Source organism: Ornithorhynchus anatinus, chromosome 2 (genome assembly GCF_004115215.2).
Source record: "Ornithorhynchus anatinus isolate Pmale09 chromosome 2, mOrnAna1.pri.v4, whole genome shotgun sequence".
In the NCBI taxonomy this organism is placed as follows: Eukaryota; Metazoa; Chordata; class Mammalia; order Monotremata; family Ornithorhynchidae; genus Ornithorhynchus; species Ornithorhynchus anatinus.
In genome coordinates this window covers 166,270,048-166,293,522 of record NC_041729.1, presented here as the reverse complement: position 1 = coordinate 166,293,522, position 23,475 = coordinate 166,270,048, and the positions used below count along the sequence as shown (strand labels likewise).

Genomic DNA, 23,475 nt, shown 5'->3' with positions numbered 1-23,475 from the left:
AATAATAATAATACCGTCGGTATTCGTTAAGCGCTTACTACGTGCCAAGCACCGTCCTGAGCGCTGGGGGAGGTACAGGGTAATGGGTTTGTCCCAGGTGGGGCTCCCAGTCTTCATCCCCATTTGACAGACGAGGTCACCGAGGCCCAGAGAAGTTGAGCGGCTTGCCCGGGGTCACACAGCCGGGATTAGAACCCACGACCTCTGAGTCCCAAGCCCGGCCTCTTTCCACGGAGCCACGCCGCTTCTCATCCGTGAAATGATGCCCTCCCTCCAACTTAGACGGGGCAGAGACGCCGTCCGACCCGTCGGCCCCGGGCCTCCCGGGGTCGAGCGCGGCGCCGGGCCCGGCCTGGACGCCCGTGTCCGGTCTCCCCCGCCCCGGGGTCCGGGCTCCCTCAGTCCTCGGAGCCCCCGGGGCCTCCGTCCGGGGTGACGAACTGCACCTTGGGCACGGCCAGGGCACAGTTGCCCCGGCGGGCGGAGGAGGAGGAGGAGGAGGCGGCCGGAGAGGAGCCGCTGTTGGTCCGGCGCATGGAATTGTTCCGGCGCATGGAGTTGCGTTTGCGGAGCGAGTTCTGGTGGGACAGCTCGCTCCTCTGCAGCGCCTGGATGAGGATGGACGGCTTCTCGTCCAGCTCCCGGGCGCTGCAGCGGGGGGCGGCCACCTTGACGGTGTTGCCGAACTTGGAGTAGTCCACCGAGTAGACGCCCTCCTCCTCGGTGACGATGGAGACGAAGCGGTGGCCCCAGAGGATCTCCTCGGCCACGTAGGAGGTGCGGGCCTGCGTGGTGATGCCCGTGGTCTCCACCACCCCCTCGAGGATGACGATGACCTCCAGGTCCTGGCCGGCCAGGGCCGAGGCCGTCAGGTCGTAGAGCGGGCTCCGGCGGTCGATCACGTGGCAGATGACCAGCGGGGCCACCAGGAAGATGTTGTTGCTGTCGATGGGGTTGTCGACCGGCACGTCCAGCTGGTGGATGGGCACCACCTCCCCCTCGGGCGTGGTGGTCTTGCGGACCACCTGGATGCGCACCGAGGCGCTGATGATCATGCTCTTCCGCAGGTCGCCCACGCGGAACATGAAGCAGAGGCGGCCGTGGCGGACGGCGATGACGGCATGGCGGCTGAAGATCAGGGTCTCGGCCCGCCGGTGGGCCTGGGCCGTCTTCATGAAGATGCAGCCCAGCATGACGGCGTTGATGATCAGCCCCACGATGTTCTGCAGGATGAGGACGGCGATGGCCAGCGGGCACTCCTCCGTCACCATCCGCCCGCCGAAGCCGATGGTCACCTGGACCTCGATGGAGAACAGGAAGGCCGACGTGAACGACCTGCGATGATAATAGCGATGATCACGGCATCTGGTGAGCGCTTACTACGTGCAGAGCACCGTTCTAAGCGCCGGGGGCGGGGGGGGGGGATACAAGGTGATCGGGTTGGCCCACGTGGGGCTCGCCGTCTTCATCCCCGTTTCACAGAGGAGGTCACTGAGGCCCGGGGAAGTGAAGGGACTTAATAATAATAATAATAATAATAATGTTGGTATTCGTTAAGCGCTCACTATGTGCAGAGCACCGTTCTAAGCGCTGGGGGAGATCCAGGGTCATCAGGTCGTCCCACGTGGGGCTCACAGTTAATCCCCATTTTCCAGATGAGGTCACTGAGGCCCAGAGAAGTGAAGTGACTTGACCAAGGTCACCCAGCAGACAAGTGGCGGAGCCGGGATCAGAACCCACGACCTCTGACTCCCAAGCCTGGGCTCTTTCCACCGAGTCACGCTGCTTCTCTGCACACACACACACACACACACACACACACGCACGCACGCACTCGTGCGCTTGGAGGGTGGAATCCCCATTTTCTCAGGCTCGGAGGAATGGGATAATTAATAATAATAATAATAATAATGATATTTCTTAAGCACTGACTAGGTGCCAGCCACTCTAGTAAGCGCTTGGGGGGGGGGGGTTACGAGCAAATCGGGTTGGACTCGATCCCTGGCCCACATGGGGCTCACAGTCTCAATCCCCGTTTTAGAGCTGTGGTAACTGAGGCCCACAGAAGTGAAGTGAATAATAATAATAAGAAGAATGATGATGGTATTTGTTAGGCACTTACTAGGTGCCAGACACTGTACTAAGCACTGGGAGGGATATGAGCAAATCGGGTTGGACACGGTCCCTGTCCCACGTGGGGCTCACAGACTCAATCCCCATTTTACGGAGGAGGTGACTGAGGCACAGAGAAATGAAGGGAATGAGAATAATGATTATGGGATTTCTTAAGCGCTTACTAGGTGCCGGACACTGTACTAAGCGCTGGGGGAGAGGGGGATACAAGATAATCAGGTTGGACACAGTCTCTGTCCCATGTGTAGCTCACAGTCTCCATCTCCATTTTACTGACGAAGGGAACTGAGGCACAGAGAAGGAAAGTGAAAAATAATAATGATAATGATAATCATAAGGATTATGGTATTTCTTAAGCGCTTACTAGGTGCCAGGCACTGTGCTAAGCGCTGAAGGGGATATGAGCAAATTGGATGGGACGCAGTCCCTGTCTCACGTGGAGCTCACATTGTCAATTCCCATCACGCTGCGCTGAACATCCTCTAGATCTTAGAGAAGCAGCGTGGCTCAGTGGAATGAGCCCAGGCTTGGGAGTCAGAGGTCATGGGTTCGAATCCCGGCTCCGCCACTTGTCAGCTGGGTGACCTTGGGCGAGTCACTTCACTTCTCTGGGCCTCAGTCTCGCGTCTGTAAGATGGGGATGAAGACTGTGAGCCCCATGTGGGACAACCTGATTACCTTGTAACTACCCGCGCTTAGAACAGTGTTCAGCACATTGTAAGCGCTTAGCAAATACCAACATTAGTATTATTAGAGAGTAAGCTCGTCCTCCAAACTGTTAGCTCATCCTCTAGACTGTGAGCTTGTTGTGGCCAGGGAATGTGTCCATTTATTGTTATGTTGCACTCAGCCGAGTGTTTAGTACAGTGCTTTACACACGGTAAGTGCTCAATAAATACCACTGAATGGGTTGGATTAGGAGCCGGTGGTGAAATGGAGGCACGGAGAAGTCAATGAGTTGTCCAAGGTGCTTCGCACTTGGGAGACGCTCAGTCGTCCTGTGCCTGGACTGGGATGCCCCTCCCTCCTCATATAATAACAATGTTGCTATTTGTTAATCGCTTACTATGTGCAGAGCGCTGTTCTAAGCACTGGGGTAGACACAGGGGAATCAGGTTGTCCCACGTGAGGCTCACCGTCTTCATCCCCATTTTCCAGATGAGGTCACTGAGGCCCAGAGAAGTGAAGTGACTTGCCCACGGTCACCCAGCTGACAAGTGGCAGAGCCGGGATTCAAATCCATGACCTCCGACTCCCAAGCCCCGGGCTCTTTCCACTGAGCCACGCTGCTTCTCAATAAAGTTGGTATTTGTTAAGCGCTTACTCTGTGCAGAGCACTGTTCTAAGCGCTGGGGGAGCTACAGGGTCATCAGGTTGTCTCACGTGAGGCTCCCAGTCTTAATCTCCCCACTGTACAGATGAGGTCACTGAGGCCCAGAGAAGTGAAGTGACCTTGCCCACGGTCATCCAGCTGACGAGTGGCGGAGCCGGGATTCGAAGGCACGATCTCCGACTCCCAAGGCCGGGCTCTTTCCACTGAGCCACGCTGCTTCCCTTTCGACTCCCAGGCCCGTGTTTTATCCACTAGGCCACACCTCACTCCTAAATGGGAATTCTAGGACCTGAGTTTTCTAAGGCCGCCCGGAACGGCCTCCCTCCTCCCCTCCGCCAAACTCGCTCTCTTCCCCCCTTCCGAGCCCTCCCGAGAGGTCGCCTCCTCCGGGAGGCCTTCCCGCCCTCGGCCCTCCCTTTCCCTCCGCTCCTCCTCCCCTCGCCTCGACTCCCTCCTTCTGCCCCTCACCCCCCGTCCCACAGCCCTTGTGTCTCTAGGTACCTATTTACTACGCTCTTTATTTTATTAATGATGTGTCTATATCTATAATTCTATTTATTTTGATGCTACTGATGCCTGCCTACTTCTTTGGTTTTCTTGTCTGTCTCCCCCCTTCTAGACTGTGAGCCCGTTGTTGGGGAGGGATGGTCTCTATCTGTAACCGAATTGGACTCTCCAAGCGCTTAGTACGGTGCTCTGCACCCAGTAAGCGCTCAATAAATATCACGGAATGAACTGAATGAATGAAGAAGAGAGTGGGAAAGTGTCAAACTATGGTACAGAAAGGATGGGGTGCTTCGATAATAATATATAATATAATGATATATAATAAAGTTATATCATATATAAAGCCTGGCTACTGGGTAGCCACCAGATGAAAAAGAGGCTAAAAGATTTTCTAAATAAGTCTCGGAACTCATCTATTTGCCAAACAGAGTCCAGGCCGACTGGGAATGGATGAAACGACAGCTCTCAAATATCTCCGTTTGCTTGCCAAAGCGAATAATAATAATGTTGGTATTTGTGAAGCGCTTACTATGTGCAGAGCACTGTCCTAAGCGCTGGGGAGATACAGGGTAATCAGGTTGCCCCACGTGAGGCTCACAGTCAATCCCCGTTTTACAGATGAGGTTACTGAGGCCCAGAGAAGTGAAGTGACTCGCCCACAGTCCCACAGCTGACAAGTGGTAGGGCCGGGATTCGAACCCATGACCTCTGACTCCCTAGCCCGGGCTCTTTCCACTGAGCCATGCTGCTTCCAATAATAATAACATTCTTAATATTATATATAATATGTTATATAATATAATATGAACAAAGGATCCTAAGGGTGATTATGATCAATCTTGAAAATCACTGAGGATCAAAAAGGAGCTTCCTGGATTTCTGGAAATGGTTAGGGAAATGTGCCCCAAATTGGTCCAAGACTCCGCTGAACTGTGTCCTCCCGTCAGAGGGTTCGAACATTAGAGGAGCAGCGTGATCCAGCGGAAAGAGCCCGGGCCTGGGACACAGAGGACCTGGATTCGAATCCTGACTCTGCCAATTGTCTGCAGTGTGATCTTGGGCAAGTCACTTCGCTTCTCTGGGCCTCAGTTCCCCCACCTGGAAAAATGGGGATTCGATACCTGTCCTCATCCCTTCGTAGACTGTGAGCCCCAGGTGAGACCCGATGATCTCGTATCTAATCCCGGCTCCGCCACTTGTCTGCTGTGTGAGCTTGGAAAAGTCACTTCACTTCTCTGGGCCTCAGTTACCTCCTCTATAAAATGGGGATAAAAAGTGTGAGCTCCACGTGGGCCAACCTGATTATCCTATATCTCCCCCAGTTCTCAGAACAATGCTTGGCACATACTAAGTGCCTAACAAATACCATTATTATCATTGTTAATAATTTATTCATTCATCCAATAGTATTTAATGAGCGCTTACTCTGTGCAGAGCAGTGTACTAAGCGCTTGGAATGCACAATTCGGCAACAGCTAGAGACAACCCCTGCCCATCGACGGGTTTGGCTCAGTGGAAAGAGCCTGGGCTTCGGAGTCAGGGGTCATGGGTTCGACTCCCGGCTCTGCCCCTTGTCAGCTGTGTGACTGTGGGCGAGTCACTCCTCTTCTCTGGGCCTCAGTTACCTCATCTGGAAAATGGGGATTAACTGTGATCCCCACGGGGGACAACCCGATTACCCTGTATCTACCCCAGCGCTTAGAACAGTGCTCTGCACATAGTAAGCGCTTAACAAATACCAACATGATTTACAGTCTAATCCGGGGAGACAGAGAGACAGAACCAATAGCAATAAATCATTATCATATCACACATCATTATATTGCATCCTAATATTTTCTTATTATTGTGAATAATAAAATTATTATTACCCCAGTGCTCTGTACGCTGTTTAGCACACAGTAAGCCCTTAACGGACGCCACTATTATTAAATAGAGAACTTACGAGATCTTCCTTTTCACGGTACACGCCAAGGGACACGAACTTAATAAAATGAGTGTGAAGGAAATGGTTTTAAGAAATGAGAAGGCTACAGTGACTGGGCTAGAAGCTCAACTGCTAAAGGAATTCTTCTTTGTCTTCCCGTTAAATGCTAGAGGGAGTTAAATACACGTGGCCTAGTGTATTTAATTATTTAGCCAGGACAGAAGAAAGGCAGGGCACAGTAAACTCTTCGACCAGATTATCCTTGGCTTTATTGGTGAATTACTAAATGAACTGAGTCTTCACGGGGAAGGGACCCATTATTTCCTGGCCCTCTTTAATGGAAGTTCTAAACTGCCCGATGAACCGAGTTTTGGATCTCTCCTCTACTTAAATGCCAGGATGAGATCTGTTACAAATACATCCGTTTGTCAGGAACAGGAGATGGACATCGACAGGAAATTCCGGAAACGCTCCGGCACGTTCCGCCGACCGATGAATGGTATTTATTGAGCGCTTAGTTTGGGCAGAGCCCTGAACTGAGCACTCGGGTGAGTGGAGAGGAGTGGGAAGGCACGATCCCCGCCTTCTAGGAGCTTCCAGTCTCCTGCATGCAGGGCACTGTAAGTGCTGGGGAGACAATGACTCTCCCCACCTTCGAAGCCTTGTCGAAGGCCCACCTCCTCCAAGAAGCCTTCCCTGACTGCGCCCTCCTCTCCTCTTCTCCCCCTCCCTTCTGCGTCGCCCCGACTCGCTCCCTTTCTTCATCCACCCGTCCCATCCCCGCACCGCTTATCTCCACATCCCTCTTTTATTTATTTCTATTCATGTCTGTCTCTCCTTCCAGACTGGAAGCGCACCGGGATCAGGGAATGTGCCTATGTTGCTATATAGTGTGCTCCCAAGCGCTTAGTACAGTGCTCTGCACACAGTAAGTGCTCACTGAATACCACTCACTGTCTGTCTGAGAGGGTAACTGGGCAAGTCACTTTAGGTGCCTCAGTAACCTCATCTGTAAAATGGGGATTAAGACTGTGAGCCTCACGTAGGACAACCTGATAACGTTGTATCTATACCAGCACTTAGAACAGTGCTTGGCACATAGTAAGTGCTTAACTGATACCATTATTATTATAAGATTTGGGAGACACGATCCCTTCCTTCCAAGTACTTACAACTAAATGGGGAAGACAGACAATAAAATACAGAAAAAAGAAGACAGATAAAGACAATAAAAGAAAATGAAATACAGAGATAGGAAGCAACAGAGTATAAGGACATAGACTTGTTTGTTTTCTTCCATCACCTGTGTGGTTTGCATAACGTTCTTTATTTTATGAGACTCACAGCATCCTGTTAGAATTCAGTTCTGAACAGTTCGCCAAACATAAGAATGACCCATCCCAATAGCTTTCCTCCTTCCAGATATTCCAAAAATACCCTGAAGGTATACACCCATTCTAGAGTACCACAGTACTATACTATACTGTATATATATATATTTATATGTATGTGTACATATTTATATTTATTTATGTAAATATATAAATATGTAGTATATATAAATATACTATATATAGCCAGATACATAGAAATATATAAATATGTAGTATATATAAATATACTACAGTTCCTAGCTGCTGGCTTACCCTTTTTTTAAACGGTATTTATTAAGTGTTTATTATGTGTCGGATGCTGTACTAAGCGCGAAACAGGTTGGACATAGTCCCTGTCCCACATGGGGTTCACAGTCATAATCCCCATTTTACAGATGAGGCAACTGAGGCCCAGAGAATAATAATTATGGCATTTGTTAGAGTTTACTATGTGCCGCGCACTGTTCTAAGCACTGGGGGAGATACAGGGTAATCAGGTTGTCCCACAGTCTTCATCCCTTTCCAGATGGGGTGACAGAGGCACAGAGAAGTGAAGTGGCTTGCCCAGGGTCACACAGCAGACAAGTGGCAGAGCCGAGATTAGAACCCACGACCTCTGACTCCCAAGCCCGGCCTCTTTCCGCTAAGCCACGCCGCTTCTCTGAGGCACAGAGAAGTGAGGCAACTTGCCCAAGGTCACAGAGCAGTCAAGTGGCAGAGCTGGGATTAGAACCCAGGTCCTTTTGAATCCCAGGCCTGTCCTCTTTATGCTAGGTCACGTTGCTTCTGAACATCTACTTCTAATAGACATTTAGGAAAAAAATATGACCGTGTAATATCATTTAATAAAAAAGGATAAATCACAAACCTAGCTTTACGGTTTTCTCTCATTATCTCCTTTTTCTTAAAGCTCAAAATACATCTTTTCTTCATAACGTTTTTGGACTTTCCCATTCAAATTGTTGCAATAAGTAGTCTATTTCCCACGGGAAGCAGCGTGGCTCAGTGGAAAGAGCCTGAGTTTGGGAGTCAGAGGTCATGGGTTCGAATCCCGGCTCTGCCACTTGTCAGCTGTGGGACTCTGGGCGAGTCACTTCTCTTCTCTGGGCCTAAGTTCCCTCATCTGTAAAATGGGGATTAACTGTGAGCCTCACGTGGGACAACTTGATTACCCTGTATCTACCTCAGCGCTTAGAACAGTGCTCTGCACATAGTAAGCGCTTAACAAATACCAGCATCAGTATTATTCCCCTTCCAGCTCCTTGTAGACAGGGACTATGTCTGCCAGCACTGTTATAGTGTACTCTCTCAAGCGCTTAAAACAGTGCTCTGCACACAGTAAAAGCTCAGTGAATACCTTGGATTGACTGATTACTACAAAACATCAAAAATCACGTATAGAGTCAAGTTACTCCTGAATCTCAAGGGCCAAAGGTTTGAAAAAATTCAGTTTAGTTGAATAAGGTCGAGAAACCGACGCTGGCAAATTCAAGTTATTCTCTCCAATACCGTTGAAGGTTTGGAAATAGAAAGGAATATTAAACACGGTTGACTCCAAATTGTTAAACCACTAAGCAAAAGCCGGGGATGACATTTTATAATGAGGTGTCCATCCCCGTGATTCTATTTATCGCGATAATGTTGTCTTGTTTTTGTTTCGTTCTGTTTTGCTCTGCCGTCCGTCTCCCCCGATTAGGCTTTGAGCCTGTCATTGGGCAGGGATTGTCTCTATCTGTTGCCGAATTGTACATTCTAAGCGCTTAGTACAGTGCTCTGCACATAGTAAGTGCTCAATAAATACTATTGAATGAATGAATGAATGAATCCAGGCTTCCGACGTTCAGTCCTGTCTTTAAAGTTCGGTGCGTCCCTGATAACACCAAAAAAAGAACCTGGTAGACAATATCTATCCGTTTTTAGAGAAGCTGTGTCGCTTAGTGGCCAAAGCCCGGAGTCTGGGAGTCAGGGGATCGGGGGTCTAATCCCAGTTCTACCACTTGCCCTGCTGGGTGACCTTGGGCAAATCACTTCACCTCTCTGTGCCTCAGTTTCCTCAACTGAAAAATGGGGATTCAACTCCCGTTCTCCTTCCTCTAAGACTGGGAGCCCCAGTGGGGACAGGGACCTGATCTGCCCTGATTATCTCGCCAGCATTTGGCAGAGTGGCCTGGGAGGCAGAAGGTCATGGGTTCTAATCCTGGTGACCTTGGGCAAATCACTTTACTTCTTGGCCTCGGTTCCCTTGTCTGCTGTGTGCCCTTGGACAGGCCACTTTACTTCTCCCTGCCTCAGTTACTTCATCTGTAAAATGGGGATTAAGACTGTGAGCCCCACATGGGACAACCTGATGACCTCGCATCTACTCCAGCGCTTAGAACAGTGCTTGGCACATAGTAAGGGCTTAACAAATACCATAATCACTATTATTATTAAAAATGGGGATTGAGACTATGAGCCCCATGTGGGACAGGGACTCTGTCCAACCTGATTTGCTGGTATCTACCTCAGGACACAGTACAGTGCCTGGCATATGGTGTGCTTAACAAATACCATAATTATTACTATTATTTTTATTATTATTACTGCTTATTTCTGGGTCAATTACTTAGATTTTTGCGGAACTAAATACAGGGGGTGAAAAAACAGATCAGTGCGATTCTGGATCGAAGTGAAACACCAGCTGTCTTCGGCTTTGATCCTTCAGTGGGATCAATCGATCCAGCAGTGATATTTATTGAACGTTTATCATCTGCAGAGCCCTAGACTAAGCACTTGGGAGAGTCCAGTACAGCAGAATTAGAAGACACATTCTCTGTCCAAAAGGAGATAATACGGAGATCAACAATAAACAACAATAAATATCTTTTTTAGTGCAGAGGGGGGACTGTACCGGGGGAAAGTTCATTTCAAGGGCAGAACCTTAACGACCACAACCGAGAAGCAGCGTGGCCTAATAGGTAGAGCCCCGGCCTGGGAGTCAGAAAGACCTGGGTTCTAATCCCGGCCCTGCCACATGTCTGCTGTGTGACCTCGGGCAAGTCACTTCACTTCTCTGGGCTCCCGTTCCCGCAGCCGGAAAATGGGGATTAAAGGCTGTGAGCCACATGTGGGACAACCTGATGACCTTGTGTCTGCCCCAGAGCTTAGAACGGTGCTTGGCACATAGTGAGTGCTTAACAAATACCAACATTATTATTATTACGTGACTAAGCGCTCAACAAATCACCCATTTGTTGGGTAGGGATTGTCTCTCTCTGTTGCTGAATTATACTTCCCAAGCGGTTAGTACAGCGCTCTGCACACGGTGAGCGCTCAATAAATAAGACGGTGAGCTCCATGTGGGACAGGGACTGGGTCCAACCTGAATATTTTTTATCTACCCCAGCGCTTAGAACAGAGCTTGACACATAGTAAGTGCTCGACAGATACCATAGAACACAAAACACAAACAAGAAGACTGATGGAAGGCGAAGCTTCACATCCTATCTGTCCATATAATAATGATAACTACGGTATTTGTTAATAATATTGGTCCTTGTTAAGCGCTTACTATGTGCAGAGCACTGTTCTAAGCGCTGGGGTAGATACAGGGTAATCAGGTTGTCCCACGTGAGGCTCACAGTCTTCATCCCCATTTTACAGATGAGGTCACTGAGGCCCAGAGAAGTGAAGTGACTTGCCCACAATCACACAGCTGACAAGTGACGGAGTTGGAATTCGAACCCAGGACCTCTGACTCCCAAGCCCGTATTCTTTCCACTGAGCCATGCTGCTTCCCGCTTGCTAAGCGCTGACTATGTGCCGGGGTGGATGCAAGCTAATCGAGAGGGCCCGGAACATAGTAATCGCTTAACAAATACCATTAAAAAAAAAAGTTGGACACAGTCCATGTCCCAGATGGGGATCACAGTCATAATCGCCATTTTCCAGATGAGGTAACTGAGGCATGGAGAAGTGAAGTGACTTGCCCAAGGCCACGCAGCAGACAAGTGGCGGAGCAGAGATCAGAACCCATGACCTTCTGACCCCCGGGCCCGTGTTTTATCAGCCATGCTGTTCCCCCGTGAATGGATACGTCCATAGCCGTAATTTATTTATGCGCATTAATGTCTGGATCGCTCATCTAGACTGTAAGTTCGTTGTGGGCAGGGTGCGTATCTACCAACTCTGACCGTACTCCCCGAAGCACTTAGTACAGCGCCAGGACCACAGGAAGCGCTCAATAAGTACGATTGAATTTCCTGCATCTTTGATCTTCTCTAAGGGGACCGACGAGAGACAATAATCTCCCCTTCCCTTCCCTCCCCACCCCATCCTCTGGTCCTCTCCCTCCCCTGCCCCCTCCCCTCAGCACTGTGCTCCACTATATATATATATTTTATTATGCGATTTCTTTTGTTAATGAGGTGTAATAATAATGTTGGTATTTGTGAAGCGCTCACTATGTGCAGAACACCGTTCTAAGCGCTGGGGTAGATACAGGGTCATCGGGGTGGCCCACGTGAGGCTCACGGTCTTCATCCCCATTTGACAGATGAGGGAACTGAGGCACAGAGAAGTGAAGTGACTCGCCCACAGTCGCACAGCTGACAGGTGGCAGAGTCGGGAGTCGAACCCATGACCTCTGACTCCCAAGCCCGGGCTCTTTCCACTGAGCCACGCTGCTCTTCCTGATTCTATTTATCACGATAACGTCTTGTTTTTGTTTCGTTCTGTTTTGCTCTTTCATCTGTCTCCCCCGATTAGACCGTGAGCCCGTCACTGAGCAGGCATTGTCTCTCTCTGTTGCCCAATTGTTCATTCCAAGCGCTCAGTACAGTGCTCTGCACATAGTAAGCACTGGATAAATACTATTAAACGAATGAACAATAATGTGTTGAAAAGCCCTAGAGAGACGGCTTGGCCCAGTGGCAAGAGCCTGGGTCTGGGGGACGGGGACCTGGGTTCTAATTCCGGCTCTGCCACAGATCTGCGGCTGTGTGACCTTGGGCAAGCCACTTTATTTCTCTGGGCCTCAGTTCCCCCATCTGTATAATGGGGCTTATGACTGTGAGCCCCATGGGGGACAGGGACCGTGTCCAACTTTTTTATTTTAATGGTATTCATTAAGCAATTACTATAATAATAATAATAATGTTGGTATTTGTTAAGCGCTTACTATGTGCAGAGCACTGTTCTAAGCGCTGGGGTAGACGCAGGAGAATCAGGTTGTCCCACGTGGGGCTCACAGTCTTCATCCCCATTTTACAGATGAGGGAACTGAGGCTTCTACTATGCGTCAGGCACTGTTGATTAGCTTGCATCCACCCCAGCACCTAGTCAGCGCTTAACAAATACCCTAGTTATTATTATTATTATTATATGGACAGATAGAATATGAAGCTTCGTTTTCCATCAGTCTTCTCGTTTGGGTTTTGCGTTCTGTTTTATCTGTTAAGCACTTACTATGTGTCAAGCTTTGTCCTAAGCGCTGGGGTCTGGTACATAGGAAGGGCTTAACAAATACCACTGAAAGAAAATAAAAAAGCAACGACGGTCAGGTTCTCAAAGGCTCCTGAGGGGATCGTAGTTCATTCAATAGTATTTATTTTGTTGTTGCTGTTGTTGGTATTTGTTAAGCGCTTACTCTGTGCCCAGCACCGTTCTAAGCGCTGGGGTAGACACAGGGGAATCGGGTTGTCCCACGTGGGGCTCACGGTCTTCATCCCCATTTTACAGATGAGGTAACTGAGGCACCGCGAAGTGAAGCGACTCGCCCACAGTCACACAGCTGACAAGTGGCCGGGCCGGGATTCGAACCCATGACCTCTGACTCCCAAGCCCGCGCTCTTTCCACTGAGCCACGCTGCTTCTCTGCTTTAATGAGCGCTTCCTAGGTGCAGAGCACTGGACTAAGCGCTTGGAATGGACAAATCGGCAACAGATAGAGACGGTCCCTGCCCTCTGACGGGCTCACGGTCTGATCGGGGGAGCGAAGGCCTTTGTGGCGTAGTTGGTTGATTTCTGTAGATTAAGGAAATTCAGACCGGCTGCCGGGTTATTCCCTAGCTGATTCCTGCCTCCAGCTGCCCCTTCTACAAATCCTCAAAGTAATTAAATAATAATTATAAAAATAATAATGATAATAACAATAATGGCATTTGTTAGGTGCTCACTAGGCATGGCCTACTGTCGGGTCATTGCCTGGCTGTTTCCTGCTCCTTATACAAATCCTCAAAGTAAGCAAATAATAATGATAAAATAATAATAATAACAATAATAGCATTTGTTAGGTGCTCACTAGGCACGGCCTACTGGACAGAACCCGGGCCTGGGAGTCAGAAGGATCTGGGTTCTAATCCCCGCTCCACCCCTTGTCTGCTGTTTGACCCTGGGCAGGCCACTTCCCGTCTCTGTGCCTCAGTTACTTCATCTGTAAAAAGGGGAGGGAGACTGCGAGCCCCACATAGGACAGGAACTGCGCCCAAGCTGATTAGTTTGTATCTACCTCAGTGTTCAGAACGTTGCTTGACACATAGTCAACGCTTAACAAATACCATGATTATTAATAATAATAATAATAATAATAATAATGTTGGCATTTAAGCGCTTACCATGTGCAGAGCACTGTTCTAAGCGCTGGGGGAGATACAGGGCGATCAGGTTGTCCCACGTGGGGCTCACAGTTTTAATCCCCATTTTATAGATGAGGGAACTGAGGCTCAGAGAAGTGAAGTGACTTGCCCAAAGGCACACAGCCGGCAAGCGGCAGAGCCGGGATTCAAACCCATGACCTCTGACTTCCAAGCCCGGGCTCTTTCCACTGAGTCCCTATTGTTATTATTATCGTGTATAGAGCACTGACCTGGGAGTCAGAAGGGCACGGGTTCTAATTCTGACTTCATCACGTGTCTGCTGTGTGACCTTGGGCAAGTCATTTCACTTCTCTTGCACACAGTAAGCGCTTAACAAATGCCATTATCATTATTTATTATGTAAGCTCATTATGGGCAGGGAAAGTGTCTGCTTATTGTTGTATTGTCCTCTCCCAAGTGCTTAATATAGTGCTCTGCACATCCTAAGTGCTCAATAATAATGTCGGTATTCGTTAAGCGCTTACTATGTGCAAAGCACTGTTAGCGCTGGGGTAGATACAGGGAAGCAGCGTGGCTCAGTGGAAAGAGCCTGGGCTTCGGAGTCAGAGGTCACGGGTTCGACTCCCGGCTCTGCCACTTGTCACCTGTGTGACTGTGGGCGAGTCACTTCACTTCTCTGTGCCTCAGTTACCTCATCTGTAAAATGGGGATGAACTGTGAGCCCCACGTGGGACAACCTGATTACTCTGTATCTCCCCCAGCGCTTAGAACAGTGCTCTGCACATAGTAAGCGCTTAACAGATACCGACATTTTATTATTATTAATCAGGTTGTCCCACATGAGGCTCACAGAGCACATGAGGCTCACATGAGGCTCACAGAGAAGCAGCGTGGCTCAGTGGAAAGAGCCCGGGCTCGGGAGTCAGAGGTCATGGGTTCGAATCCTGACTCTGCCCCTTGTCAGCTGTGTGACTGTGGGCAAGTCACTTCACTCCTCTGTGCCTCAGTTCCCTCATCTGTAAAATGGGGATTAACTGGGAGCCTCACGTGGGACAACCCGATGACCCTGTATCTCCCCCAGCGCTTAGAACAGTGCTCTGCACAGAGTAAGCGCTTAACAACCACCATTATTACCATTATTAAGCACTTACTCTGTACAGGGCACTGTACTATGCGCTGGGGTGGATACAAGCAAACCACTTTGGACACAGTCCCTATCCTAGATGGGGCTCACAGTCTCAAACTCCATTTTCCAGGGGTACCAGGTAAAGGTTCTTTGAGTTTGTACGCTTAATGGCGAGGAGATCGGTATCAATCGATCAGTGGACTTTGTTGAGTGTTTACTTTGTGCAGAGCACTACCAACTGGGTCCCCCGCTGTGATAGACTCCCCAAGAATGATGACCCTGCAATCAGCTTGGTGATTTCCGTGATCACGTAGTCAATAACTCTCACTGCGGGCGTCTCCGGACTGCATTTTTGGAATGTTGGTATTTGTTAAGCGCTTACTATGTGCCGAGCACTGTTCTAAGAGCTGGGGTAAACACAGGGGAATCAGGTCGTCCCACGTGGGGCTCCCGGTCTTAATCCCCATTTTACAGATGAGGGAACTGAGGCCCAGAGAAGTGAAGTGACTCGCCCACGGTCACACAGCCGACAAGTGGCAGAGCTGGGATTCGAACTCATGAGCCCTGACTCCAAAGCCCGTGCTCTTTCCACTGCGCCACGCTGCTTCAAGTGTACAGCTGTCCTTTACTGAAGAAGATTTTACAGATTTTACTCCCAATCATTCAGTGGTATTTATTGCACGCTTCCTACGTGCAGAGCACTGTACTAAGTTCTCGGGAAAAGTACGGTTGAGTCGGTAGAATTGATCCCCGCTCTCAGGTAGCTTTCAATCTAATGGGGGGAGGCAGATATCAAATATAATATGGATGTGGGAAGTGGGTGGGTACAAGCAAACCCCTTTGGACACAGTCCCTATCCCAAATGGGGCTCCCAGTCTCAACCCCCCATTTTCCAGATGAGGTCACTGAGGCCCAGAGAAGTGAAGCGACTAAGGTCACACAGCAGACAAGTGGCGGAGTCGGGATTAGAGCTCTTGACCTTCTGACTGCCGGGCCCGGGCTCTATCCATTACTGTCTCTATCTGTTGCCGACTTGTTCATTCCAAGCGCTTAGTCCAGTGCTCTGCACCTAGTAAGCGCTCAATAGATACTATCGGATGAATGAATACGCCGTGCTGCTTCCCAATAATGCTGCTCAATAATTACGACTGAGTGAATATACAAACAGACGGGTATTTTCTCCCCCTTCTGGAGAGGCCCAGAGAGGTGAAGCGACCGGCCTCAGGTCAGCCAGCAGGCGAGCGGGCCAATGGGGGTTCGATCCCCGCCCCCGGGCGTCCCGGCCCCCTCACCTGACGCTGGTGACGCAGGCGTTGGAGACCACGGGCTTCTCCATGTAGGCGTGGATGTCGCCGTGGGCGAAGGCCACGAGCCACCACATGATGGCAAAGAGTAGCCAGCTGCAGAGGAAGCTCATGGTGAAGATGACCAGGGTATGACGCCACTTGAGGTCCACCAGGGTGGTGAAGATGTCCTGCAGGAAGCGGCCTTGCTCCCGGATGTTCTTGTGGGCCAGGTTGCAGGCCCCGCTCTTGGCGATGAAGCGGGCCTTGGGGAGGCGGTCCCGGACGCGGGGCTTGCGCAGGTTCTCGGCGGCGATGCGGGCCAGCACGTACTCCTCCGGGATGATGCTCTTTCTGGCCAGCATCTTCTCCTCGCGGTGGCCGCCGCCGGCCCCTCACCGCCGCCGGGCCCGGATGCGGCCTGGATGGACGGGAGCTAGGGACCCGGGGCGAGGGTCCCTGTTGGAAGCGGAGGAGAAGGAGGAAGAGGATGGGAGACCAGAGGGGTGGAGGAGGAGGGGGAGGAAGGGGAGGATGGACAAGGTGGAGGAGGGGAGAAGAATGGAGGAACGGGGGGGAGGATGAAGAAAATGGAGGAGGAGGATGGAGAGAGTAGTGGAGGCGGATGGAGAAGGTGGAGGAGGAGGATGGGGAAGGGTGGAGGAGGATGGGGAGGATGGAGAAAGTGTAAGAGGAGGAGGAGGATGGAAGAGGAGGAGGGTGGAATAGGAGGATGGAGAAAAATGGAAGAGGATGGAAGAGGAGGAGGAGGATGGAGAAGGATGGAGGAGAATAGAAAAGGAGAAGGAAGATGGAGGAGGATGGGGAGGGTTAGGGAGGGTGGAGAAAGTGGATGAGGAGGATGGAAGCGGAGGAAGAGGATGGAGAAAGATGGAGGACGGAGGAGGACGGGGAAGGATGGGGAGGATGGAGAAAGTGGAAAGGGAGAATGAACAGGTGTATAATGGAGGGAAGTGAAGAGGATAGAGGGGGGAGGAGCACGAAGATGATGGAAGGAGGAAGAAGAGAAGGAGTTGGATGGAGAGCAGAAGAGGAGAAGCAGGAAGAAGATGGAGGAGGAGAAAGCAGGGCAAGAGGAGGATGAAGAGTGAAGGGTGGAGGAGGAGTCGTAGGACGTTGGAGGAAGAGGAAAAGGAGGAAGATGGAGAGTGGAGGAGGAGAAAGACGATGGAGGAGAAGGGGGAGAAAGAAGAGGATGGAGGGAGGAAGACGAGGAAAAGGAGGAGGATGGAGAAGAAGGAGAAAGAGAAAGATGGGGAGGAGTAAAAGGAAAAGGCGGATGGGGAGTGGAGGAGGAGGAGGACGATGGGGGACAAGGGGGAGAAAAAAGAGGATGGAGGAAAGAAGAAGAGGAAAAAGAGGAGGAGCAGGAGGACGATAGAGAAGGAGGAGGAGAAGAGGGAGAAAGAGGATGGAGGGAGGAAGATGCGGAAAAGGAGGATGACGGAGGAGGAGAAGAGGGAGAAAGAGGAAGATGGAAAGGAAGAAAAGAAAAAAGAGGATGGAGAGTGGAGGAGGAGAAAGACGATGGAGAAGACAGGGGAGAAAGAAGAGGATGGAGGGGGAAGAAGAGGAAAAGGAGGAGGATGGAGGAGAAGGGGGAGAAAAGAGGATGGAAGGAGGAAGAAGAGGAAAAGGAGGAAGATGGAGGAGGAGAAGAGGGAGAAAGAGGAAGAAGGGGAAAAGGAGGAAAAGGAAAAGGAGATGGAGGAGTGCATCTCCATGTCCTGAACCTTTCCTCCCACCCAGGGGTCTCCAAAGGGGGCTTGGGGGCTTAGGAGGGGTGTGGTCTCCTAGAAAAATTCTCCCTGGGGGTGGAGGGGAGAATGGAGAAGGCAATGGAGGTATAGGAGGGGGTGGGGAAGCCCCTCAAAAGCTCGGCAGCCACCCAACCGGCTCGAGCAAGTGGCTCCAGAGCCTCGAGGAAAACCCTTAGAGACCTCCCCTTTTGCCCCCCCCCCTCAGTGGGAAGGGGATCCGGGGGAGGGGGTGAGGAGTCGGTGTGTTGGGGGGCGATAAGGGGTCTCAGGGGGGCTTGTCCCCTCTCCTGCAGCCGGGAAAGGGGCGGCCCGGGCCCGGACAGCCTCCAGATCAAGCAAGTGTCACTTGGCTTCCCAATCTCAATTCCACGCCTCACCGACCCTAGTTGTATTGTCCTCTCCCAAGCGCTTACTACAGGGCTCAGCACACGGTAAATGCTCGATAAATACCATAGATGGATTCCAATTTCGAGGGATTTGGGGGAAGGTCAGGAAGAATACCGCCTACCCCCTTCCCTCTCTCTATCTCTTTCTCTCCGTCCCTCAGTCTCTCGCCGTATTTCTCTCTGTCCCTCTTTCACTTTCTGTCCCTCTGTGTGTCTTCTGTGTCTCTCTCTCTCTGTCCCTCTGTCTCTTTCTTTCTCTCTCTCTCTGTCCTTCTGTCTCTGTCTCTTTGTCCCGCTTCCTTTCTGTCCCTCTGTCTCTCTTTATCTCTGTCTGTCCCTCTGTCTCTCTCTGTCCCTCTTTCTCTCTCTCTATAACTTTCTGTCCGTCTGGCTCTCTCTTTTCCTCTCTGCCCCGGTCTCTCTCTCTTTCTCTCTCTCTGTCTCTTTTTGTCCCTCTGTCTCTCTGCCCCTGTCTCTCTCTGTCTCTCTCCTTTTCTCTCTGCCCCATCTCTCTCTCTGTCTCTTTCGGCCCTTCTGTCTCTGCGTCCCTCTGTTTCTCACTCTCTCTATCTGCCTCCTCTCTCTCTTTCTGTCCCTCTGTCCCTCTCTGTCCCTCTGTCTCGCTCTGTCTCTTTCTCTCTGTATCTCTTTCTGTCCCTTCGTCTCCCTCTGTCTCTCTGGGTCTCTTTCTCTCTGTCCCTTATTTTCTTCTCTCTGTCTCTTTCTGTCCCTCTGTCTCTCGGTCCCTCTGACACAGGCACCCCCTTCGCCCCCCCTCCCCCAAAAAAACCCCAACCCCATTCCCTCCCCCCAGGAAAACTTACTGGAGCAGCTGGAGCAGGATGAGAGGAGCCGGAGCAGCAAAGGGGCGCCCCTCACCCCCCAAATCACCCCCTGTCACGCACACACTCCCCTCGTCCGGCCGGCGGGTGCCCCCAGGGGTCAGCTCACTCGCCTGTCCATCCCCGAGCCCCCCAAATCCGAGTCCCTGAGCCCCCCGACCACCCAAAGTCCGAGCTTCTGAGTCCCCCGACCTGGACCCCCAAATTCCCAATCCCTGAGCCCCCCGAGATCCGAGCTCCTGAGCCCCCGGCCCACAAACTCCTCAGCCTCCCGGACCCCCAAAGTCCAAGTCCCCGAGGCCCCCTAGATCCGAGTCCCTAAGCTCCCCGACCCCCAAAATCTGAGCCCCTGAGCTACCGACCCCCGAATTCCCAACTCCTGAGCTTCTCGGCCCCCCAAAATCCCCGAGCCCCCCGGGATCCGAGCTCCAAAGCCCCCAGCCCCCAAACTCCTCAGCCACTCGGGCCCCCCAAATTCCTAGTCCCTGAATTTGGACTAGGCCCCGAGACCCCCCGACCCCCCCAAGTCCGAGCTGCGAATGGCCCCGGGCCCCCCGCTGCAGGCTGCGCTCCGCCTGGTCGGACGATGGCTGGAAGATGCGATATTCCCGGTATTCCTGGTATTCCCGGACACTGGGGGGGGGGGGGGCGGGGCCGTCCCCCCTCTTCCCCAGCTCCCCCCCTCCATCCCTCTGTCCCTGGGGAAGGGGCTGGGCCAATTCCCCTCCCCTCCCCACTTAACGGTGCCCCGAGAGCATCTCAACCACCCTAGGGGAGGGGGGCAGGGGAGGGGGCTTTTGGGGGTTGGGGGGTCCTGAAAGGGGGGCGAAAGGACCCTGGAAGCGACATTCCCAGCTTTGGGAATCCTCTTTCGCTCACCCTGGACACCAGTAACTGTGGCATTAGGTAGGCGCTTATTAGAAGAGAAGCAGCTTGGCTCAGTGGAAAGAGACCGGGTTTGGGAGGCAGAAGTCATGGGTTCGAATCCCGCCTCTGCCACTTCTCAGGCGTGTGAGTGGGATCAGGGAAGGGAGGTAGACGGAAGGAAGGGAAGATGTGTGTCTAAATAATAATAATAATAATAATAATAATGATGTTGGTATCTGTTAAGCGCTTACTATGTGCCGAGCACTGTTCTAAGCGCTGGGGTAGACACAGGGGAATCAGGTTGTCCCACGTGGGGCTCACGGTCTTAATCCCCATTTTACAGATGAGGGAACTGAGGCAATGATAATTGTTATTACTTCTGTGGTTTTTAAGCCCTTCCTGTATTCCAGGCACTGTACTAAGCGCTGGGGTGAATAATAATGATAATAATGAACAATTATGGTATTTGTTAAGTGGGCAAGTCACTTCACATCTCTGGGCCTCAGTTCCCCCATCTGTAAACTGGGGATGAAGACTGTGAGCCTCACAGGGGACAACCTGATTACTATGTATCTCCCCCAGTGCTTAGAACAGTGCCCTGCACAGAATAAGCGCTGAACAAATACCAACATTATCATTATTACTATGTGACAGCAACTGCACTGAGTGCCAAAATAACCTTCTCGTCCCTGGACTTGGGTTCGAACCATCCTCCTTTGGGTTAACTGCCACAGAGATGGCTCCCAGAAAGGGGGAGGGAGGGGAAGAGGGCCCGGGGAAGGGAACGGTGATGATGATAATAATGTTGGTATTTGTTAAGCGCTTACTATACGCAGAGCACTGTTCTAAGCGCTGGGGTAGATACAGGGTAATCAGGTTGTCCCAAGTGAGGCTCCCGGTTAATCCCCATTTTACAGATGAGGTCACTGAGGCCCAGAGAAGTGAAGTGACTCGCCCACAGTCACACAGCTGACAAGGGGCAGAGCCGGGAGTCGAACCCATGACCTCTGATTCCGAAGCCCGGGCTCTTTCCACTGAGCCCCGCTGCTTCTCTATGATGATGATGATGGTATTTGTTAAGCGCTTAAGAGGCCGGGCTTGGGAGTCAGGGGTCGTGGGTTCTAATCCCGACCCTGCCGCTTGTCAGCCGTGGGACTCTGGGCAAGTTATTTCACTTCTCTGTGCCTCAGTTCCCTCATCTGTAAAATGGGGATGAAGACTGTGAGCCCCACGGGGGACAACCTCATTACTTTGTATCTTCCCCAGCGCTTAGAAAAGTGCTTGGCACATTGTAAGGGCTTAACAAATACCATCATCCTTATTGTTATTATTATTATTATTATTGCTATGTACCAGGCACTGTTCTGAGCACTGTGGTTGATATACGATAATGGGTTAGACACAATTCCTGTCCCACACGGCGCTTACAGTCTTCACCCCCATTTTACGGATGAGGGAACTGAGGTGCAGAGGAGTAAAGTGACTTGCCCAAGGTCACACAGCAGACAAGTGGCAGAGGTTGGGATCAGGGAAGGGAGGTAGATGGAAGGAAGGGAAGATGTGTGTCTAAATAATAATAATAACAATGATAATTATTATTACTTCTGTGGTTTTTAAGCCCTTCCTGTGTTCCAGGCACTGACTAAGCACTGGGGTGAATAATAATAATAATAGTGACCAATTATAGTATTTGTTAGGTGCTTACTATATGTCAGGCACTGTGCTAAGTGCTGGGGTGGATAATAATAATGATTAATAATTAAAGTATTTGTTAAGCACTTACTATGTGCCAGACACTGTGCTAAGCGCTGGGATGGATACAAAGTAATCAGGTTGTCCCACGTGGAGATCACAGTCTTCATCCCCATTTTCCAAGTGAGGTCACTGAGGCATAGAGAAGTGAAGTGGCTTGCCCAAGACCACACAGAAGACAAGTGGCAGAGTCAGAATTAGAACCCATGACCTTCTGACTCCCAAGCCAGTGCTCAAGACACTATGCCATGCTGCAGTAACACTCAGAGGATTTGCTTTTTTAATTTCTATTTCTCTATTTGGCCGGAAGGCAAACTGAAAAACAGCACGGTCTAGTGGCTAGACTCCGGGCCTGGGAGTCAGAAGGACCTGGGTTCTAATCCTGCCTCTCTCACTTGGTAATAATCATCATCATCATAATGATGGTATTTGATAAGCGTTTACTATGAGCCAGACACTGTCCTAAGCTCTGGAGTAGATACAAGGTCATCAGGTTGTCCCCCGTGGGGCTCACGGTCTTCATCCCCATTTTACAGATGAGGGAACTGAGGCCCAGAGAAGAGGAGTGACTTACCCAAAGTCACACAGCTGACAAGTGGCAGGGATTAGAACCCACGACCTCTGACTCCCAAGCCCGGGCTCTTTCCACTGAGCCACGCTGCTTCTCTAATCAGGCCGTACGTAGTTCCTGTCCCACAAGGCGATCGCAGTCTAAGTAGGATCAGGTATTGAATTCCCATTTTACGGTTGAGGAAACTGAGGCACGGAGAAGGTCACACAGCAAGCAACGGGCAGAGCCGGGATTAGAACCCAGGTCCTCTGTCTCTCAGGCCTGGGCTCTTTCCCCTAGGCCACGCTGCTTCCCTGTGGACAGGGGATCGTTATCAATATCAACTCTACTGTCCTGGATGCTCCCATATGCAGACTACAGTGCTCTGTACAGAATAATAATAATAATAATGTTGGTATCTGTTAAGGGCTTACTATGTGCAGAGCACTGTTCTAAGCGCTGGGGGAGATACAGGGTCATCAGGTCGTCCCACGTGGGGCTCCCAGTCTTAATCCCCATTTTCCAGATGAGGGAACTGAGGCCCAGAGAAGTGAAGTGACTCGCCCACCGTCACCCAGCTGACAAGTGGCAGAGGCAGGAATCGAACCCATGACCTCTGACTCCCAAGCCCGGGCTCTTTCCACTGAGCCAGAGCCGGGGCCTGGGAGTCAGAAGGTCGTGGGTTCTAATTCCGGCCCTGCCACTCTTTGACAGCTGTGTGACCTTGGCCAAGTCACTTCGCTTCCGGGCGCCTCCGTTTCCTCGTCTGTAAAATGGGGCGGGAGACTGTGAGCCCCACGGGGGACGGGGACTGTGTCCAACCCCATTTGCTTGGATCTGCCTCAGCGGTCAGTGCGGCGCTTGGCAAATGGTCAATGGTTAATACCACAGTCATTGTGATTATTAATAATAATAATCACTGCTCAATAGATGCCATTGAGTGATTACTGTTGGTATCCGTTAAGCGCTTACTATGTGCCGAGCCCTGTTCTAAGCGCTGGGGGAGATCCAGGGTCATCAGGTCGTCCCACGTGAGGCTC

General features: G+C 51.0%; 1 protein-coding gene across 1 annotated transcript; it reads right to left on the bottom strand.

Moving 5' to 3' along the window:
• Positions 1 to 217: 217 nt before the first annotated feature.
• On the bottom strand, positions 218 to 19,358 carry KCNJ8 (potassium inwardly rectifying channel subfamily J member 8). Its single transcript, XM_029057884.2, has 3 exons — positions 19,249 to 19,358; positions 16,267 to 16,716; positions 218 to 1,335 (listed from the first exon to the last, which is right to left on the bottom strand). Exons 2-3 carry the CDS (start codon positions 16,620 to 16,622, stop codon positions 399 to 401), a joined length of 1,293 nt encoding a protein of 430 aa, XP_028913717.1. The 5' UTR covers positions 16,623 to 16,716; positions 19,249 to 19,358; the 3' UTR covers positions 218 to 398.
• Between the last annotated feature and the right edge of the window lie 4,117 nt (positions 19,359 to 23,475).

Excerpts from the sequence above, each read along its gene's own strand:
- KCNJ8 (XM_029057884.2), bottom strand. The coding sequence starts at position 16,622 with ATGCTGGCCAGAAAGAGCATCATCCCGGAGGAGTACGTGCTGGCCCGC. Across the intron at positions 1,336-16,266 it reads GCCTGCGTCACCAGCGTCAG|GTCGTTCACGTCGGCCTTCC; the intron begins GTGAGGGGGCCG and ends TTATCATCGCAG.